This window comes from Oratosquilla oratoria, chromosome 1 (assembly GCF_046742065.1).
Source record: "Oratosquilla oratoria isolate Oo_2021 chromosome 1, ASM4674206v1, whole genome shotgun sequence".
Lineage (NCBI taxonomy): Eukaryota > Metazoa > Arthropoda > Malacostraca > Stomatopoda > Squillidae > Oratosquilla > Oratosquilla oratoria.
The window spans coordinates 114,627,779-114,644,593 of record NC_134777.1 but is presented as its reverse complement, the minus strand read 5'-3'; the positions used below and the strand labels follow the sequence as shown (position 1 = coordinate 114,644,593).

The 16,815-nt window shown below is 47.5% G+C and overlaps 1 protein-coding gene across 1 annotated transcript in view; it reads right to left on the bottom strand.

Annotated features, from left to right (window-relative positions):
- Positions 1 to 6,361: 6,361 nt before the first annotated feature.
- The window catches only part of LOC143024844 (uncharacterized), a 197,763-nt gene continuing 187,309 nt past the window's right edge, over positions 6,362 to 16,815 (bottom strand). Inside the window, exon 5 of the mRNA XM_076184135.1 lies at positions 6,362 to 8,019. Within this exon, the coding sequence (XP_076040250.1) occupies positions 7,418 to 8,019 (602 nt within the window). The 3' untranslated portion in view covers positions 6,362 to 7,417. The remainder of the gene's footprint in view (positions 8,020 to 16,815) is intronic.

Genomic DNA, 16,815 nt, shown 5'->3' with positions numbered 1-16,815 from the left:
AAGATGGACAGAAAATCTGTATATTTCGACCACTATCTGTGGTCCTCTTCAGCAGAATGAGGACTACAGATAGTGGTCGAAATATACAGATTTTATGTCCATCTTATCTCATTCTCCGACAGTGGGTCAATAAGTTATATTATATATATATGTATATATATATATATATATATATATATATATATATATATATATATATATATATATATATATATATGTACATATATATTTTTTTCATGTACAGGTATAAATAAAATACAGAAGTTTCGTTAGGTTGTTTTATTTATGTTTGTGCCTCGATTAGGAAGCCACTACGTCGATGCACCGTCTAGGACTATATGTACACAATTGTGCATCTTTACCTCTGCACACGCCCGTACAAGTACAAAATGTACATGTGCACACCTTACATGTACGTTGAGAAAATGCACATCGTGTGTATACAGCAAACCGATGTACAATGTGTTTGTGTACAAAGCCACGTTGTACATGAACCTGAAGTACATGTAGTATATTCACATGTTACAAATGTACAATGAATCTGTGTACATATGTTATTTGGTGTACAGAACCTCGTAGTACATGTACAAAACATGAATACACCGGCCACATTATGCTTATGATATATGTACAGAATTCACATACTCAGAGTGTGTTACATGAATACATGTACAACTATATGTACAGATTGCAAGTATACATATACTGTACCTAGGACACGTGTACATGTCATATACGCACATTAGCATGTACAAATATGCACAAAACCATAATGTACACATCTCACATAAACCCACCATACATGTACACAACCAACATGTACATGCTGTAGTACATGTACACTCTCTTCTGACTAGTTCGGTCTAAAGAAGGAGGGGGGTAGATGCCCCCACTAAGGGACCTCCCTCCCCCCCACATGACTGTGACGTCATGAGAGGGTGAGGAGGTGGAGGAGGAGGTGGAGGAGGAGGTGGAGGAGGATTAGAAAGAAGATAATGATATTGAAGATTATGATGATGATGTTGAGGAGGAGGAGGAGGAGGAGGATGTGGAGGAGGATATGGAGGAATTGTGGAGGGGAGGAGGAGGAGGTGTGGAGGGGGAGGAGGAAGTGTGGAGGGGGAGAAGGAGGTGTGGAAGGGGAGGAGGTGTGGAGGGGGAGGAGGAAGTGTGGAGGGGGAGGAGGAGGTGTGGAGGGGAGGAGGTGTGGAGGGGGAGGAGGAGAATATAGAGGAGGATATGAGGGAGGAGGAAAATGTGGAGGAGGAGGAGGAGAATGTGGAGGAGTAGGATGTGAAGGAGGAAGATGTGGAGGATGTGAAGGATGTGGAGGAGGATGTGGAGGAGGAGGAGAGGGCGAGGGAGGTGGAAGAGGAAGACAAGGAAGAGCAGGAGGAGGTGGAGGAAGAGCAGGAGGAGGAAGGGGTGGGTGGTAATGTATTACTGAAATTCGCGTAAATCATCACAATGATGACAATGTGTGATGTGAACAATAATGAAGGAAGAAAATGACAATTAATGTGCACTGTGCTGAAGTCTCTACAATGAAGATGCGATTACACGTAAGAATGGTGACGTCACTAAAGATATGATGTCATCGATGACGTCACCGTGATAAACATGTCATCGATGACGTCACCGTGATAAAACATGACTTCACGGAGATGACACGAAAGATGGATGACGTCACAATATGACGTCATATTATGATGACGTGTCGTGGATGACGTCACTGTGTTATGACGTCACTGATGGGAGATAATCCAGATATAGAAGCGGTAAGGATAATCCTCTGGAATGACGTCATCGGATCAATGAAGGATAAGTCTTGATGATTACGTTGATTAATAATTAATTAATTAATTAATTAATTAATTAATTGGAGAAAAGTTTCTGCCCTTCTTCCCCCCGGGGGGGGGGCTTCCCTCGATACGATTAGAATCGTCTTCCGTTAGCCAGAAGAAAGTAAATCAACTAACTACCCGAATAGAAAGGATTAAAGGAACTGTCAGCCACGTCAGTCATTCAGTTAGCCAAGTCAGTCATTCAGTCAGCCAAGTCAGTCCTTCAGTCAGCCAAGTCAGTCCTTCAGTTTGCCAAGTCAGTCCTTCAGTCAGCTAAGTCCTTCAGTCAGCCAAGTCAGTCAGTCAGCCAAATCAGTCAGTCAGCCAAGTTAGTCAAACAAGTCAATCATCCAGTCAGCCAAGTCAATCATTCAGTCAGCCAAGTCAATCATTCAGTCAGCCAAGTCATTGTCAGTCAAGTTAGTCATTCAGTCAGCCAAGTCAGTCATTCAGACAGCCAGATCAGTCATTCAGCCAGCAAGGTCAGCCAAATCAGTCAGCCAAGTCAGTCATTCAGACAGCTAAATCAGTCGATCAGTCAGCCAAGTCATTCATTCAGTCAGCCATGTCAGTCAGCCAAGTCAGCCAGACGGCCAAATCAGTCGGCCAGTCAGCCAAGTCATTCATTCAGTCAGCCATGTCAGTCAGCCAAGTCAGCAAGACGGCCAAATCAGTCGGTCAGTCAGCCAAGTCAGTAAGGCAGCCAAATCAGTCGGTCAGTCAGCCAAGTCATTCATTCTGTCAACCAAGTCAGTCATTCAGACAGCCAAGTCAGTCATTAAGTCAGTCAGTCAGTCAGACAGTCAGGTCAGCCAAGTCAGTTATTCAGATAGCCGGGCCAGCCAAATCAGTCAGTCAGTCAGCCAGCCAAGTCAGTCATTCAGACAGACAGCCAGGTCACCTTTATCAGTCAGCTAAATCAGTCATTTATTCAACTAAACCAGTCATTTAGTCAGCCAAGTCAGGCATTTAGTCAACCAAGTCATTCATTCAGTCAGTCAGACAGCCAGGTCAGTCAGATCAGTCAGTCACACCTTTGAATGTGGGATGCGGCACGAAAGTCCGCGCACAAACGCTGTGTCCATCATTAAGATCGTTCCGATAGCAAAAGTACTAGTTATTCCCACACATGGTACGATAATGATATGATATTGCTGTAGAGTAATGGTGCTATTCACATGATGACAGTCTGTGTGCGTGTGCGATCGCTATCAACGAGTGGTCGTTGTTAAAGGGAGTTATCATACTGGGATATTTTACCTCCAATCTCCGATTTGTCGGCGGTACTGCGCCCACCTCCAGAACTTTTTCAGACGGAAAATCACTATAGCAAACTATTTTGTTTTCTCAACAAAAATACATAGAATGTCATTTGATATGCTGGAGTTGTTTTTCTCCAGCATTTTTTTCTTCAGCATTTTTTCTCCAGCATTTTTTCTCCAGCATTTTTTTCTCCAGCATTTTTTCTCCAGCATTGTTTCTCCAGCATTTTTTCTCCAGCATTTTTTCTCTCCAGTATTTTTTCTCCAGCATTTTTTTCTCCAGCATTTTTTCTCCAGCATTTTTTCTCCAGCATTTTTTTCTCCAGCTGCAGGCTGTAAATCTGTTCCAACAACAGTCGCAGGAAAAATACCCCAGTGTGATACTCCTTTAGGATGGACCCCCAGTGTGAAGGCCTGAGTCGTGGACAGTCGTTGTTGGAAGAGGTCGTATTCAAAGGTGGTCGTTGTAGCGAGATTCTTGTCAAGGCTGACAAGAGTGGTTGGTCGTTATTAGAAGTCGTTTCACTATAACGGTCGGTCCCTGGCATGGGAGGTCGTAATATCGAGGAGGTCGTTAACAGTAGTGGTCGCTGGTTTAGGATGGTCGCTGTAACGAGATGTCCTAATCAAAGTAGACCACTGGCTACTGGCGTGTCAGAACGACCCCACCCACCAGCTCCCTGTGACATAACGACCCCCCCTCCTCCTCCGTGACAGACCTACCCCCACCACCTCCCTGTCACATAACGTATCCCCTCATCCGTGACAGACCTACCCCCCACCACCTCCCTGTGACATAATGGCTCCCCTCATCCGTGACAGACCTACCCCCCACCACCTCCCTGTGACATAATGACCCCCCCCTCCTCCGTGACAGAGCTACCCCCGTGACAGACCTACCCACCACCACATCCCTGTGACATAATGACCCCCTCCTCCGTGACAGAACTAACCCCCATGACACAGCTACCCCTCAAAACCTCACCACTCACACCTATCCACCCCTGACAGTTAAGAATAACCCGTCTTCCCTCCCCCAATTCCCCCCACTCTGTGCCCTCCCCACACCTCCCATCTTCCCCCCACGCTAAAGGTAGTCAGAAAACGACCTCCTCCCCCTCTCCCCCTCTTTCCCTCTCCCCCCTCTCCCCCTCACGTGGACAAACGAAAGGATGATTGGGTCATTAGAGTCTCTCGACAGATCAGAGGCGAACAAATGATTATCAAACGATGCGGTGATTGGTGATTGGGGGAGGGGAGGGGAGGGGGAGGAGTGGGAGGAGCCGTAGGAGAGGGGGGATGTAAATTAGCTGACGATGACGATGGTGATGATGATGATGATGATGATGATGATGATGATGATGATGATGATGATGATGATGATGATGATGATGATGATGATGATGATGATGATGATGATGATGATGATGATATAGATAATACTACTACTAACGATGTAGATGGTGATAATGATGTGAAGACTCATAGCCGTTGCTTCAAGATCAACATACTAATGATGAAAATGAGTGGTGAGGGGATGAGAGCGACGACAGGAAATGGTTTAAGAGGAAAAAGAGGAGAAAAAGGGGAAAAGGAGAGGGGAGAGAGATGGGGATAAAAAAAAAAGAGGGGAGAGTGGGAGGGAGAACGGGGAAAAATTGTTGGGAGATCGGGAGGTGGGGAGGAGATAAGGAGGAGATGGGGAGGAGATAAGGAGGAGGTGGGGAGGAGATAAGGAGGAAGTGGGGAGGGAGGAGGGGAGAAGGTGGGGAGGGAGGAGGGGAGGAGGAGGAGAGAAGGTGGGGAGGGAGGAGGGGAGGAGGAGGGGAGGAGGTGGGGAGGGAGGAGGGGAGGAGGTGGGGAGGGAGGAGGGGAGATGGGGAGGGAGGAGGTGGGGAGGAAGTGGGTAGGAGGTGGAGAGGAGGTGGGGATGGCGATGGGGAAGGAGAGGGTAACGAGGTGGAAAGTAGATGGGGGATGTGGGGAGGATATGAGGAATAATTCTGTGAGGAAGTGGGTAGAAGGGGAGGAGGTGGGGAAGGCGATGGGGAAGGCGATGGGGAAGGCGGTGTGGGAGGAGGTGGGGGAAGAGGTGGAGGAAGAGGTGGGGAAGTGGTGGGGAAGAGGTGGGGAGGAGGTGGGAAAGAGGTGGGGGAGGAGGTCGGAGAGGAGGTCGAAGAGGCAGGGAGGAGGAGGTGGGAGAGGAGGAGGGGAGAAGGAGGTGGGGAGGAGGTGGGGAGGAGGAGGTGGGGTGGAGGAGGAGGGGAGGAGGAGGTGGGGAGGAGGAGGTGGGGAGGAGGAGGTGGGGAGGAGGAGGTGGGGAGGAGGAGGTGGGGAGGAGGAGGTGGGGAGGAGGAGGTGGGGAGGAGGAGGTGGGGAGGAGGAGGTGGGGAGGAGGAGGTGGGGAGGAGGAGGTGGGGAGGAGGAGGTGGGGAGGAGGAGGTGGGGAGGAGGAGGTGGGGAGGAGGAGGTGGGGAAGTAAGTGGGGGAGGAGGAGGGGGTACCTGTGGATTGGGACGACTACTTAGTGTACTGGTCGGGGCCTCTGAAGCGGCGGCCCTTCTTCGGGACCCCGTGAGAGGAGGCCCCCCCAGAGGTATCCAGAGGCCCTCAGAGGCCCCCAGATGCCCACTGGGGTCTCCAAAGGCCCCCAAAGGTCCCCAGAGGTTCCCAGAGACTCCCAGAGGCTCTCAGAGGCTCCCAGAGGCTCCCAGAGGCCCTCAGAGGCCCCCAGATGCCCACTGGGGTCTCCAAAGGCCCCCAAAGGCCCCCAGAGGTTCCCAGAGACCCCCAGAGGCTCCCAGAGGCTCCCAGAGACCCCCAGATGCTCCCAGAGGCTCCCAGAGACCCCCAGATGCTCCCAGAGGCTCCCAGAGGCTCCCAGAGTCTTCCAGAGGCCCCCAGAGGCTCCCAGAGGTTCCCAGATTCTCCCAGACGCTCCCAGAGGCCCCCAGAGGCCCTCAGATACCTCCAGATGTCCACTGGGGTCCCCAAAGACCCCCAGAGGCCCCCAGAGGCTCTCAGAGTCCTCCCAGAGGCCTCCCAGAGTCCCTCCCAGAGGCCCCAGAGGCCCTCCCAGAGGCCCCAAGAGGCCCCAAGAGGCCCCCAGAGGTCCCCCGGAAGTACCCTCACTCAAGTCCGTCCGGTAGGATTGTACAATATATATATATATATATTCATTCATTTATATTCATATTCATATTTATAAGTCTGTACATACATTCGAATGTGTAAAACTATATTGCCGTAATGCATTTTGTATATTATGACGCTTAAGTACGTTTAGATAATGTTGTGTTTATATTTATGTGTATCTACACATATGTATGTGTATATCATATGTACATACACAGGTATATGTAATGTATATGTGCATGTATATGCTTAAGTACGTTTAGATACTGTTGTGTTTATATTTGTGTATCTACACATATGTATGTGTACATGTATATACATAGGTATATGTAATGTATGTGTGCATGTATATGTATAATTATGTGTATGGGTATACCCTTTGTATGCATAATTATGTATATTGTGTATGTGTGTGTATGTGCATATATGTATATTTGTATGTTATATAAAGTATATGTATGGCGTGATTGTTTAGCGCGCGCGCGCGCGCGCGCGTGTGTGTGTGTGTGTGTGTGTGTGTGTGTGTGTGTGTGTGTGTGTGTGTGTGTGTGTGTGTGTGTGTGTGTGTGTGTGTGTGTGCGAGTGCGTGCGTTCATTGGCCCTGCAACCTTGCAGCGGCGTGCAATACATACAGTAAAAGTTACCAACCCGCCACCACAGCCAACCGGCGCGGTGAGCGTGTCAGACCCAGCCCGCTAGGGAATGCCATAGTTATTGGTCATCACAGTTATAACAAATGCGCATGCGCGTGCTTGCTTGCTTGCGCATGCGCGCGCAGCCTCTGACGTAAGGACGTGGAGGCGAATGCGGTTACCCCACTATTAAAGCAACGTGCGGGTTTCCCACTTTTGAGACATCTTGAGGGGTGTCCACTTTTTAAGAAAACGGGTGTGGGGACCCCACACCCACAACCACGGAAAAAGTTCAACATCTTTGGGTCCTTCGTTCCCCGTGAGATTCACTAATGGGCATGAGAGAGTGAGAGTGAGAGTGAGAGTGAGAGTGAGAGATAGAGAGTGAGAGACAGAGAGACAGAGAGAGACAGAGAGGGACAGAGAGAGACAGAGAGAGTATGGGAGAGTATGAGAGAGCGTGAGAGTGAGAGAAGAGAGATTATGGGGGGCAAGCACTGCGGGTACCCACTCATAAGAATCCCCTCCCCATCTGCGCGTGCGCCTACAACCGATGGGACGGGGACTCGAACAGGGGCATCTCCTCCTGCTGTTTATCCTTGTTCTCCTGCCCCTGCTTGCTTTTCCTCCCCCTGCTGCCCCTGCTGCCCCTGCTGCTCCGTTTACTGCTGCCGCTGGTCGTGGAGCTGTTGCTGCTGCTGCGCCCCACGCTCTGGTAGTAGGCCTGGTACCGCGGTGTCCGGGAAGGGAGTGGTGGGAGTGGCCGGCGCCGAGACCCTTTGGCCGGCACGGGGCCTTGCGTGACGTAGTACAGATTCTCGTAAAGCCGTTCGACCGGCGCCGGCGGGGCGGAGGGGCGCGGGGGGGAGGACGAGGAGGAGGAGTCGTGGAAGGCCGGCCTGCCCGTTCTCGGGGAGCCGAGGAGGAGCCCCCGCGCGTACTGCTGGGGACCCAGGGGCAAGGGATGGTGATGGTGCGGGGGTGGCGTCCCCAGGAGAGGTCCCCCGTGGGCGGGGTTCCAGCCTCGTGGGGCCCTGAAGTGAGGGTGATGGTGACTCGGGGAGAGGTGAAGAAGACCCTCGGGTCGGGGTCGACCTCCAGCATCGTGGCTTCCGAAGCTGTGGCCGCTTGAGACGCTGTCGCTACCTGAAGGAGGAGAAGAGAAAGAACATAAGAACACAAAGATGAAGGAGGCTGCAAGAGACCATAAGGCCTGCACTAGGGAGTTCCATGTCCAACTGTCATCCCATTCCATAAAGTTGTCTAACCGTTTCTTAAAACAACCGATAGTTTCAGCGCTCACTACATGGTTACTAAGACTATTTCATTCATTGACTAGTCTATTAGTAAACCAGTTCTTGCCTATTTCTTTCTTAAATCTAAATTTGCCCAATTCAAATCCATTACTGCGAGTCCTGCCCTGTTGTCTTAATATGATGACCTTGTTTGCGTCACCCTTGTTAAAGCCTTTGATCCACTTGAACACCTCTATTAGATCACCCCGCATTCTGTGTCTTTCCAGAGAGTATAAGTTTGGGTGCCTAAGACTGTCCTCGTAAGATGAAGTCAAACTGAGATGGTGACATCATTCTGTGACGTCATTTGGGTGACGTCACACTAAGGTGATGTCAGAAATGTATGATAATCTATTGAAGTGATGACGTCGTTTTGGAGGTTATGACGTCATTACGATGTCACGTGGAGATGACATCAGTTTGGGTGATGACATCACATTGGTATGACGTCACACTAAAGTGGTGACGTCACACCAACCTATCTATTGACGTCACTTAAAGTTACCGGGGCATAATCTTATGGTGCTCCTGTATAACATTATACTTGGGTATAACACTAATTACATCCCTGATTTGAGCAGGATAAACTCTGTTAATATAACAATAATGTATAATTCGTAATGATATGAAATATCTTAACACGTACGCGTAGTATTCGTATTGTGTATTACACAAGACTATATCACACCTTCAACATAACACGGCATAACACGAGCACATAGCACAGTGTTTCTCTCTGTGTTAAGGGGATTCCCCTCAGCTGAATAAAATCAGAGACTAAGTCAGCGATTGTGATACAATGCAATACAAGTTAAAAGGCTTATCACATTGAGCTATTTTACCCTCAACACGCTACCTCCAACCTCCGTTTCAACAATTAGATTATGACTTTGCTTACACAAATCTAGACTTCTCCAAGAGCATTTTCTAACATTCGTGTAGCTTTGTAATCTCTTAGTTCGTTATTTAGCTTTGCTGTGTATGACGGAAAGATCGTTTGATATTTGGAGATTTGAAAATTCAAATATTGTAACCGAAATTCCTTTTACTCAAAACGAACTCTCAACTGTCGGAACTGCTGAAGATCGTGGAAGCCCAGTGTGATAACACCTTAAGGCACTCCTCCTCCTCCTCCTCCTCTTCCTATTCCTCCTCCTCCTCCTCTTTCTCCCCTTCCTCCTCCTCCTCCCCTTCCTCCTCCTCCTCCTCCCCTTCCTCCTCCTCCTCCTCTTCCTCCTCCTCCTCCTCCCCTTCCTCCTCCTCCTCCTCTTCCTCCTCCTCCTCTTCCTCCTCCTCCTCTTCCTCCTCCTCTTCCTCCTCTTCCTCTTCCTTCTCATCTTCCTCCTTTTCCTCCTCCTCCTCCTCCTCTTCTTTTCCTCCTCCTCTTCTTCTTCCTCCTCATCTTCTCCTCCTACTCCTCCTCCTCTTCTTCCTCCTCCTCCTCCTCTTCCTCCTCCAGCCCTGTGTTAGATGGAGCGAGTCAAGGTCCCGGTGTGCAAAGAGCAGTTCAAATCAATTACATTTTATCAAATCTGTGAAAAGCTACAGGGTTCGACATATTCCTTTGTCTTCATATATATTTTCATTTTCATGTTTTATGTGCGTACACACACACACACACACACACACAATATATATATATATATATATATATATATATACATATATATATATAATATATATATATATATATTTGCGCGCGTGTGTGTGTGTGTGTGTACATACACACGCACGCACACACACACACACACACACACACACACACACACACACACACATATATATATATATAAATATATATATATATATATATATATATATATATATATATATATTGTACGCACGTACCTTCTTTCATTCTCCTCGCCTCCCCCTCCCTCCTCCCATTCTCCCTCTCTTTTTACATACATACAACACACACACACACACACACACACACACACACACACACACACACACACACACACACACACACACACACACACACACACACACACACACACACACACACACACACACACACATACATACACACATTCAGTCTTGCCTCGTTAGAGAGCCAAAGGTATAGAGCCGGTTTGGCTTTTTCGGTTGTCTTCCATTGCAATCCACGATTTTACACAAGAGTTCCTCAATCCCTCGCCCGCATAGAAAACGGAACTTGGGTGCGCGTACCTCTTCTCCCTTCCCTCATCCCCCTTCCCTCTTTCCCCTTTCGTCTATATGTCTTTCCTTTTCGTCTTTTCTTCTTGCTTCATTCTGTTTCTGTTTCTCTCTCCCCTCTTCTCTCTCTCTCTCTCTCTCTCTCTCTCTCTCTCTCTCTCTCTCTCTCTCTCTCTCTCTCTCTCTCTCTCTCTCCTCTCATTCCCCTACTCTCACTCCCCTACTCTCACTCCCCTACTCTCACTCCCCTACTCTCACTCCCCTACTCTCACTCCCCTACTCTCTCTCCCCCACTCTCTCTCCCATACTCTCTCTCCCCTACTCTCTCTCTCTCTCTCTCTCTCTCTCTCTCTCTCTCACTCCCCTACTCTCACTCCCCTACTCTCACTCCCCTACTCTCACTCCCCTACTCTCACTCCCCTACTCTCACTCCCCTACTCTCACTCCCCTACTCTCACTCCCCTACTCTCACTCCCCTACTCTCACTCCCCTAGTCTCACTCCCCTAGTCTCACTCCCCTAGTCTCACTCCCCTAGTCTCACTCCCCTAGTCTCACTCCCCTACTCTCTCCCCTTACTCTCTCTCTATCTCTCTCTCTCTCTCTCTCACCTCTCTCTCTCTCTCTCTCTTCCTCTCTCTCCTCTCTCATCTCTCTCTCTCACTTTCTCTCTCTCCTCTCTCTCTCTCTCTCTCTCTCTCTCTCTCTCTCTCTCTCTCTCTCTCTCTCTCTCTCTCTCTCTCTCTCTCTCTCACCTCTCTCTCTCACCTCTCTCTCTCTCTCTCACCTCTCTCTCTCTCCCTCTCACCACCTCTCTCTCTCCCTCTCACCACCTCTCTCTCTCTCAACTCCTCTCTCTCTATCTCTCTCTTTCTCACCTCCTCTCTCTCTCTCTCTCATTCTCTCTCTCTCTCTCTCTCTTCCTCTCTCTCTTCCTCTCTCTCTCTTCCTCTCTCTCTCTCTCTCTCTCTCTCTCTCTCTCTCTCTCTCTCTCTCTCTCTCTCTCTCTCTCTCTCTCTCTCTCTCTCTCTCTCTCTCTCTCTCTCTCTCTCTCTCTCTCTCTCTCTCTCTCTCTCTCTCCTTCCGTCTTTATCCATTCTCTTTTCGTAGTCCTCTTTACGTTTTTCTCTTTTTCTTTTTCTTTTATTCCCTCATATATTCCTTTCCTCTACCTACTCTTCCTCTTTCTTTCCTTCTTCCTCTCCCTCATCTTCCTCCTACTCCTCCTCCTCCTCCTCCTCTTCTACCCCGTCTCCTTCGCTCTCGTAATCTTCTTTTTCTTCCTCCTCCTCCCCTACTTCATCTTCCATCCCTTCCCCTTCTCTCTCTCTCTCTCTCTCTCTCTCTCTCTCTCTCTCTCTCTCTCTCTCTCTCTCTCTCTCTCTCTCTCTCTCTCTCTCTCTCTCTCTCTCTCTCTCTCTCTCTTCTTTCGTCTTTATCCATTCTCTTTTCGTAGTCCTCTTTACGCTTCTCTTTATTTTCTCTTATTCCTTCATATCTTCCTTTCCTCTATCTACTCTCTCTTTCTTTCCTTCTTCCTCTCCTTCATCTTCTTCCTCCTCCTCCTCCTCTTCCTACTCCTCCTCTTCCTACTCCTCCTCCTCCTCTTCTACTTCTCCACCTTCTTTTTCTCTTCTACCCCGTCTCCTTCGCTCTCGTAATCTTCTTTTTCTTCCTCCTCCTCCCCTACTTCATCTTCCACCCCTTCCCCTTCTCTCTCTCTCTCTCTCTCTCTCTCTCTCTCTCTCTCTCTCTCTCTCTCTCTCTCTCTCTCTCTCTCTCTCTCTCTCTCTCTCTCTCTCTCTCTCTCTCTCTCTTTTTTTCTCCCTCCAAGTCTCTTCGCATACGCCCCTCCTCGTACCATCTAACCTTTCGGTGCCCTTCTCCTCTTCTTCCTCCTCCTCACCTTTTTCTCCTCCTCCTCCTCCTCCTCCTCCTCCTCACCTTTTCCTCCGCCTCCCTTTTTCCTCCTTCTACTCTATTCCTCCTCTTCTTCCTCCTCCTACTCCCCTTCTTCCTTCTCCTGCTCCCCTTCTTCCTCCTCCTACTCCCCTTCTTCCTCCTCCTACTCCCCTTCTTCCTCCTCCTACTCCTCTTCTTCTTTCTCCTCCAATCCTACTTCTCCTCTTCTTCCTACTCCTCCTCCTCTCCCTCCTCCTACTCTTCCTCCTCTCCTACTCCTACTCCTCTCCTATTCCTCCTCCTCCTACTCCTCCTGTTCCTGCTCCTCCTCCCCTATTTCTTCTTCTCCTCCTCCTCTATTCTTCCTCTTCCTCCCCTATTCCTCCTTCTCCTTCCCTCTTCCTCCTCCATTCTTCCTCCTCCCCCTATTCCTCCATCTCCTTCTCTCTTCCTCTTCCTCCCCTATTCCTCCTCCTCCTCTTCCTTCCCGTCCACTACTCCCTTTCCTCCTCCTCCCTCACCCACCCCCCGGTCCTCCCACCTCCACCCAACTAGTACACCTTCTCGACAAGAGCTAAGTACTTGGTTGGGACGCTACCGGGCGGTGTATTCCGGTAATTAACCGGACCCGGTCGCGTTATTCCGGCGAGAACGACCGGCATCATTATCCAGCCGGTGTGATTCTAATTAGCCTCCGTGAATTGCAATTGCAAGAAAAAAATATATATTGCAAATTCCATGTAGTAGCCAGTTCGGTTCGCCTCCGCGTCCAGTTCGGGAGTGTCTGCAACAGAGTTCGGGAGATCGAGGTTGTTCTTCTTTATATATATATTTTTTTTAGTCGGATCTTTTTCATTTCACGGTATGCAGTTGATTTCAACAACTTGAGAGAGGTAAGAAATGGATATTAATCTGAACCCTAATCTAACCTGACCTAACCTAACCTTACCTGACCTAACCTAACCTGACCTGACCTAACCTGACCTTACCTGACCTAACCTAACCTGATTTACCTAACATAATCTAACCTAACCTGACCTTACCTAACCTGACCTAAGCTAACCTGACCTGACCTAACCTAACCTGACCTGACCTAACCTGACCTGATCTAACCTGACCTGACCTGACCTGACCTGACCTAACCTAACCTGACCTAACCTGACCTAACCTGACCTAACCTGACCTAACCTGACCTTATCTAACCTGACCTGACCTAACCTAACCTAACCAGACTTAACTTGACTCAACCTGACCTAACCTGACCTAACCTAAAAATTATGCATGCCGTAAAATGGAATAGACCCTTTTAGTCAATCTCAGTTGATTGTATTCATTACGAATACTGATAAAACGAGGTTGTACGTACCTGAGCTCAAAATTGCCTCACAACATAATTACAGCGTTAGACGTTATACAGAATAGAAAATAAAAATACCGCCACCCCACCTTACGACAAAAAAGAAACACGATCTATGTAATTACGACCAAAGATAAATGTGTGCATTCTCTTTGTTATATAAAGGGACTTGTATCATATACAAACCTACCAAAAGTGTGATAAAAGATTATAAAAACAGTGGCATGACTCCTGTGTGTGTGTGTGTGTGTGTGTGTGTGTGTGTGTGTGTGTGTGTGTGTGTGTGTGTGTGTGTGTGTGTGTGTGTGTGTGTGTGTGTGTGTGTGTGCGCGCGCCAGAGGTCATGCACACTCACACCTATTGGCAAAACGAGTGTGTGTGTGTGTGTCTGCCTGTCTGTCTCTTGTGATACAGATGTTGCACGCGCTGCAAGGTAAACACGGCAACATGCAAGTGTTTATTGACTCTGAAGGGGAAGCAAGAACCTCAGGAATAAAACTTGAAAGGAAGGGGAAGGAGCAGAAGGGGGAAAGAGAGAGAGAGAGGGGGAGGAGAGGGGGAGAGGGGGAGGGGGTGGGGGTGAAAGGGGGAGGAGAGGGGGAGAGAAAGTAGGAGGAGAGATTGACTTAGGTTACGAAATTGGGGGAAGGAGAGAGGGTGGGGGAAGAGGGGGATTTGGTGGGAGATAGAGGGCGGGGGAGGAGAGGGGGAGGGGGTGGGGAGAGGTGGGGGGAGAGGTGGGGGAGAAAGGGGAAGGAGAGATGGGAGAGAAAGGGGGAGATGAGATCGACGTAGGTTATGAAATTGGGGGGAAAAGAGAGAGGACGGGGGAGAGGGGGAGGGGGTGGGGGTGGGAGAGAAAGGGGGGGAGAGATATCGACGTTGGGGGAGAGAGGGGGGAGAGGGTGGGAGAGAGGGGGAGAGAGGGGAGGAGAGAAAGGGAGAGGAGAAATCGACGTAGGTTATGAAATTGGGGGGATAGAGAGAGGTCGAGGGGGAGAGGGGGAGGGGGTGGGAGAGAGAGGTGGAGGGTGAGGAGCCTACACTAGGAGGCACCGAGTACCTGCGGCCGAAGCCGACACCTTTGCCTTAAGGGACTGTCGTGCCAGGTTAACATTCATTTCTGGGAATCGGAGAGGAGTGCGGGATTCGAACCCACAATTGAGCGAATGGGATACCAGCACGCTTCCGGTGATGCCACCAACGTAATGAAAGGTTGAATATTGTTTTCACTCGAGTGGAGTTGTATCACATTACTGTAATTAATCAATTACATTTGTGAGAGGCAAGGGCGGGGGAAAATAAAAAAAAAAAAAAAAAAAAAAAAAAAAAGAACGAAAGAACAAGTCTACACAGGTATGTTCTTTGCCATAACAGAAAAGATATACATATATATATATATATATATATATATATATATATATATATATATATATATATATATATATATATATACATATAGATATGTATAAATATATATATATAGATATATATATATATATATATATATATATACACATATCTCTCTCATATATATATATATATATATATATATATATATATATATATATATATATATATTTATTTATTTTTTTTTTTTTTTTTACTTCGGCCAAGAAGGGGAGGAGCCTTGACAGTCGAGGGCGTGTGTGGGTGTGGGCGTGGGTGTGGAGATGGAGGAGGGGGGATAGGACATCGCTGGTATCCAAGGAATAGAGAAAGAGACGAAGACAAGAGAGAAAGAGACGAAGAGATGAAGATTGAAAGAGGAAGAGAGAAAGAGACGAAGAGATGAAGAGAGAACGAGGAAGAGAGAAAGAGGCGAACAGGTGAAGAGAGAACGAGGAAGAGAGAAAGAGACAAAGAGATGAAGAGAGAACGAGGAAGTGTGGGAGGAAGGGAGAGTGAGAGAGAAGAAGAGAAGGAGAGAGCAAAAAAATAAAGAGTAGAAGAAAGAGAAGGAGGGTAAGAAGAAGAGAGGAATAGGAAGAAAGGAATGGGAAGAGAGGAATGGAAAGAGAGTTCATAGGACTGGGAGGAATAGGAAGAGAGGAATAGGAAGAAAGGAATGGGAAGAGAGGAATGGAAAGAGAGGAATGGAAAGAGAGGAATGAAAATAGAGGAATAGAGAGAGAGGAAGAGGAAGGAAGGGAGAGGGAAAGAGGAAGATTGAGATTTAATTCATAGGACTAAGAGGAATAGGAAGAGAGAGGAATGGGAAGAGAGGAATAGAGAGAGAGGAATGGGAAGAGAGGAACAGAGAGAGAGGAAGAGGAAGAGGGAAAGAGGAAGATTGTGATTTAATTCATAGGAGACTTCTATCAAGCGAATGAAATCAACTGACGGTACTAGCCAGTATAGACACAGGACTCGAACGTCGGCGTCGATCTGTTCGGCCCAGAATCGACCTCGGTCGAACGCTGGGCGTCGACGCTTTGGCCCGAAGTGTTTATTTAAAGTCTATTGCAGTTTCTAGAAGTCTTTGTTCCAATCGCGTTTCAACTTTGGTCGTTTGGCAAAATACAATATCCTCGCTCAGGGGCCGGCAGTGTCTGGATTGGAGGGAGAGGAAAATAATGATAATAATGATAAAAATAATAATAATAAATAATGAACTTATCACCCTCGTCGTTTTCGTAAACTGCCACAATGATTATATCGTTATGATTGTTACTGCGATTATTATTGCTTTTATTCATTATGGAAACCTATTTCAAAGACAGATAAAAACGCAACAGAATTATAGCAATAGCAATAACTTTCGACATTTTCAAAATTTAACCCAAATTCCATGACGTCACGTGGCCCTCAGACACTTCCAGGGACAGGGCAGTGTGACGTCATTCAGATCCCCGCCTTCTTACATATACCTCCCCCCTCCCCCCCACACACCTTTTTGGAGTCATTTGCACTAGTTGAATATTGTATGTGAACATCCATAAATTCTTCCATACATGCATACATATAAACATATATTCATACATGCAAAGTTCATAATACATACATATATAGTATATGTATACATACATAATACATACATACACGGATACATGGTTCATAATACATACATATATACATGTATACATACATAATACATACACACATAGTTAATAATACATACGTACATTTATAGTACATGAATATATATATAATACATACATATACTCGTATAGTACATCCATACATACATACATGAATACATATACATACATATACATACATATACA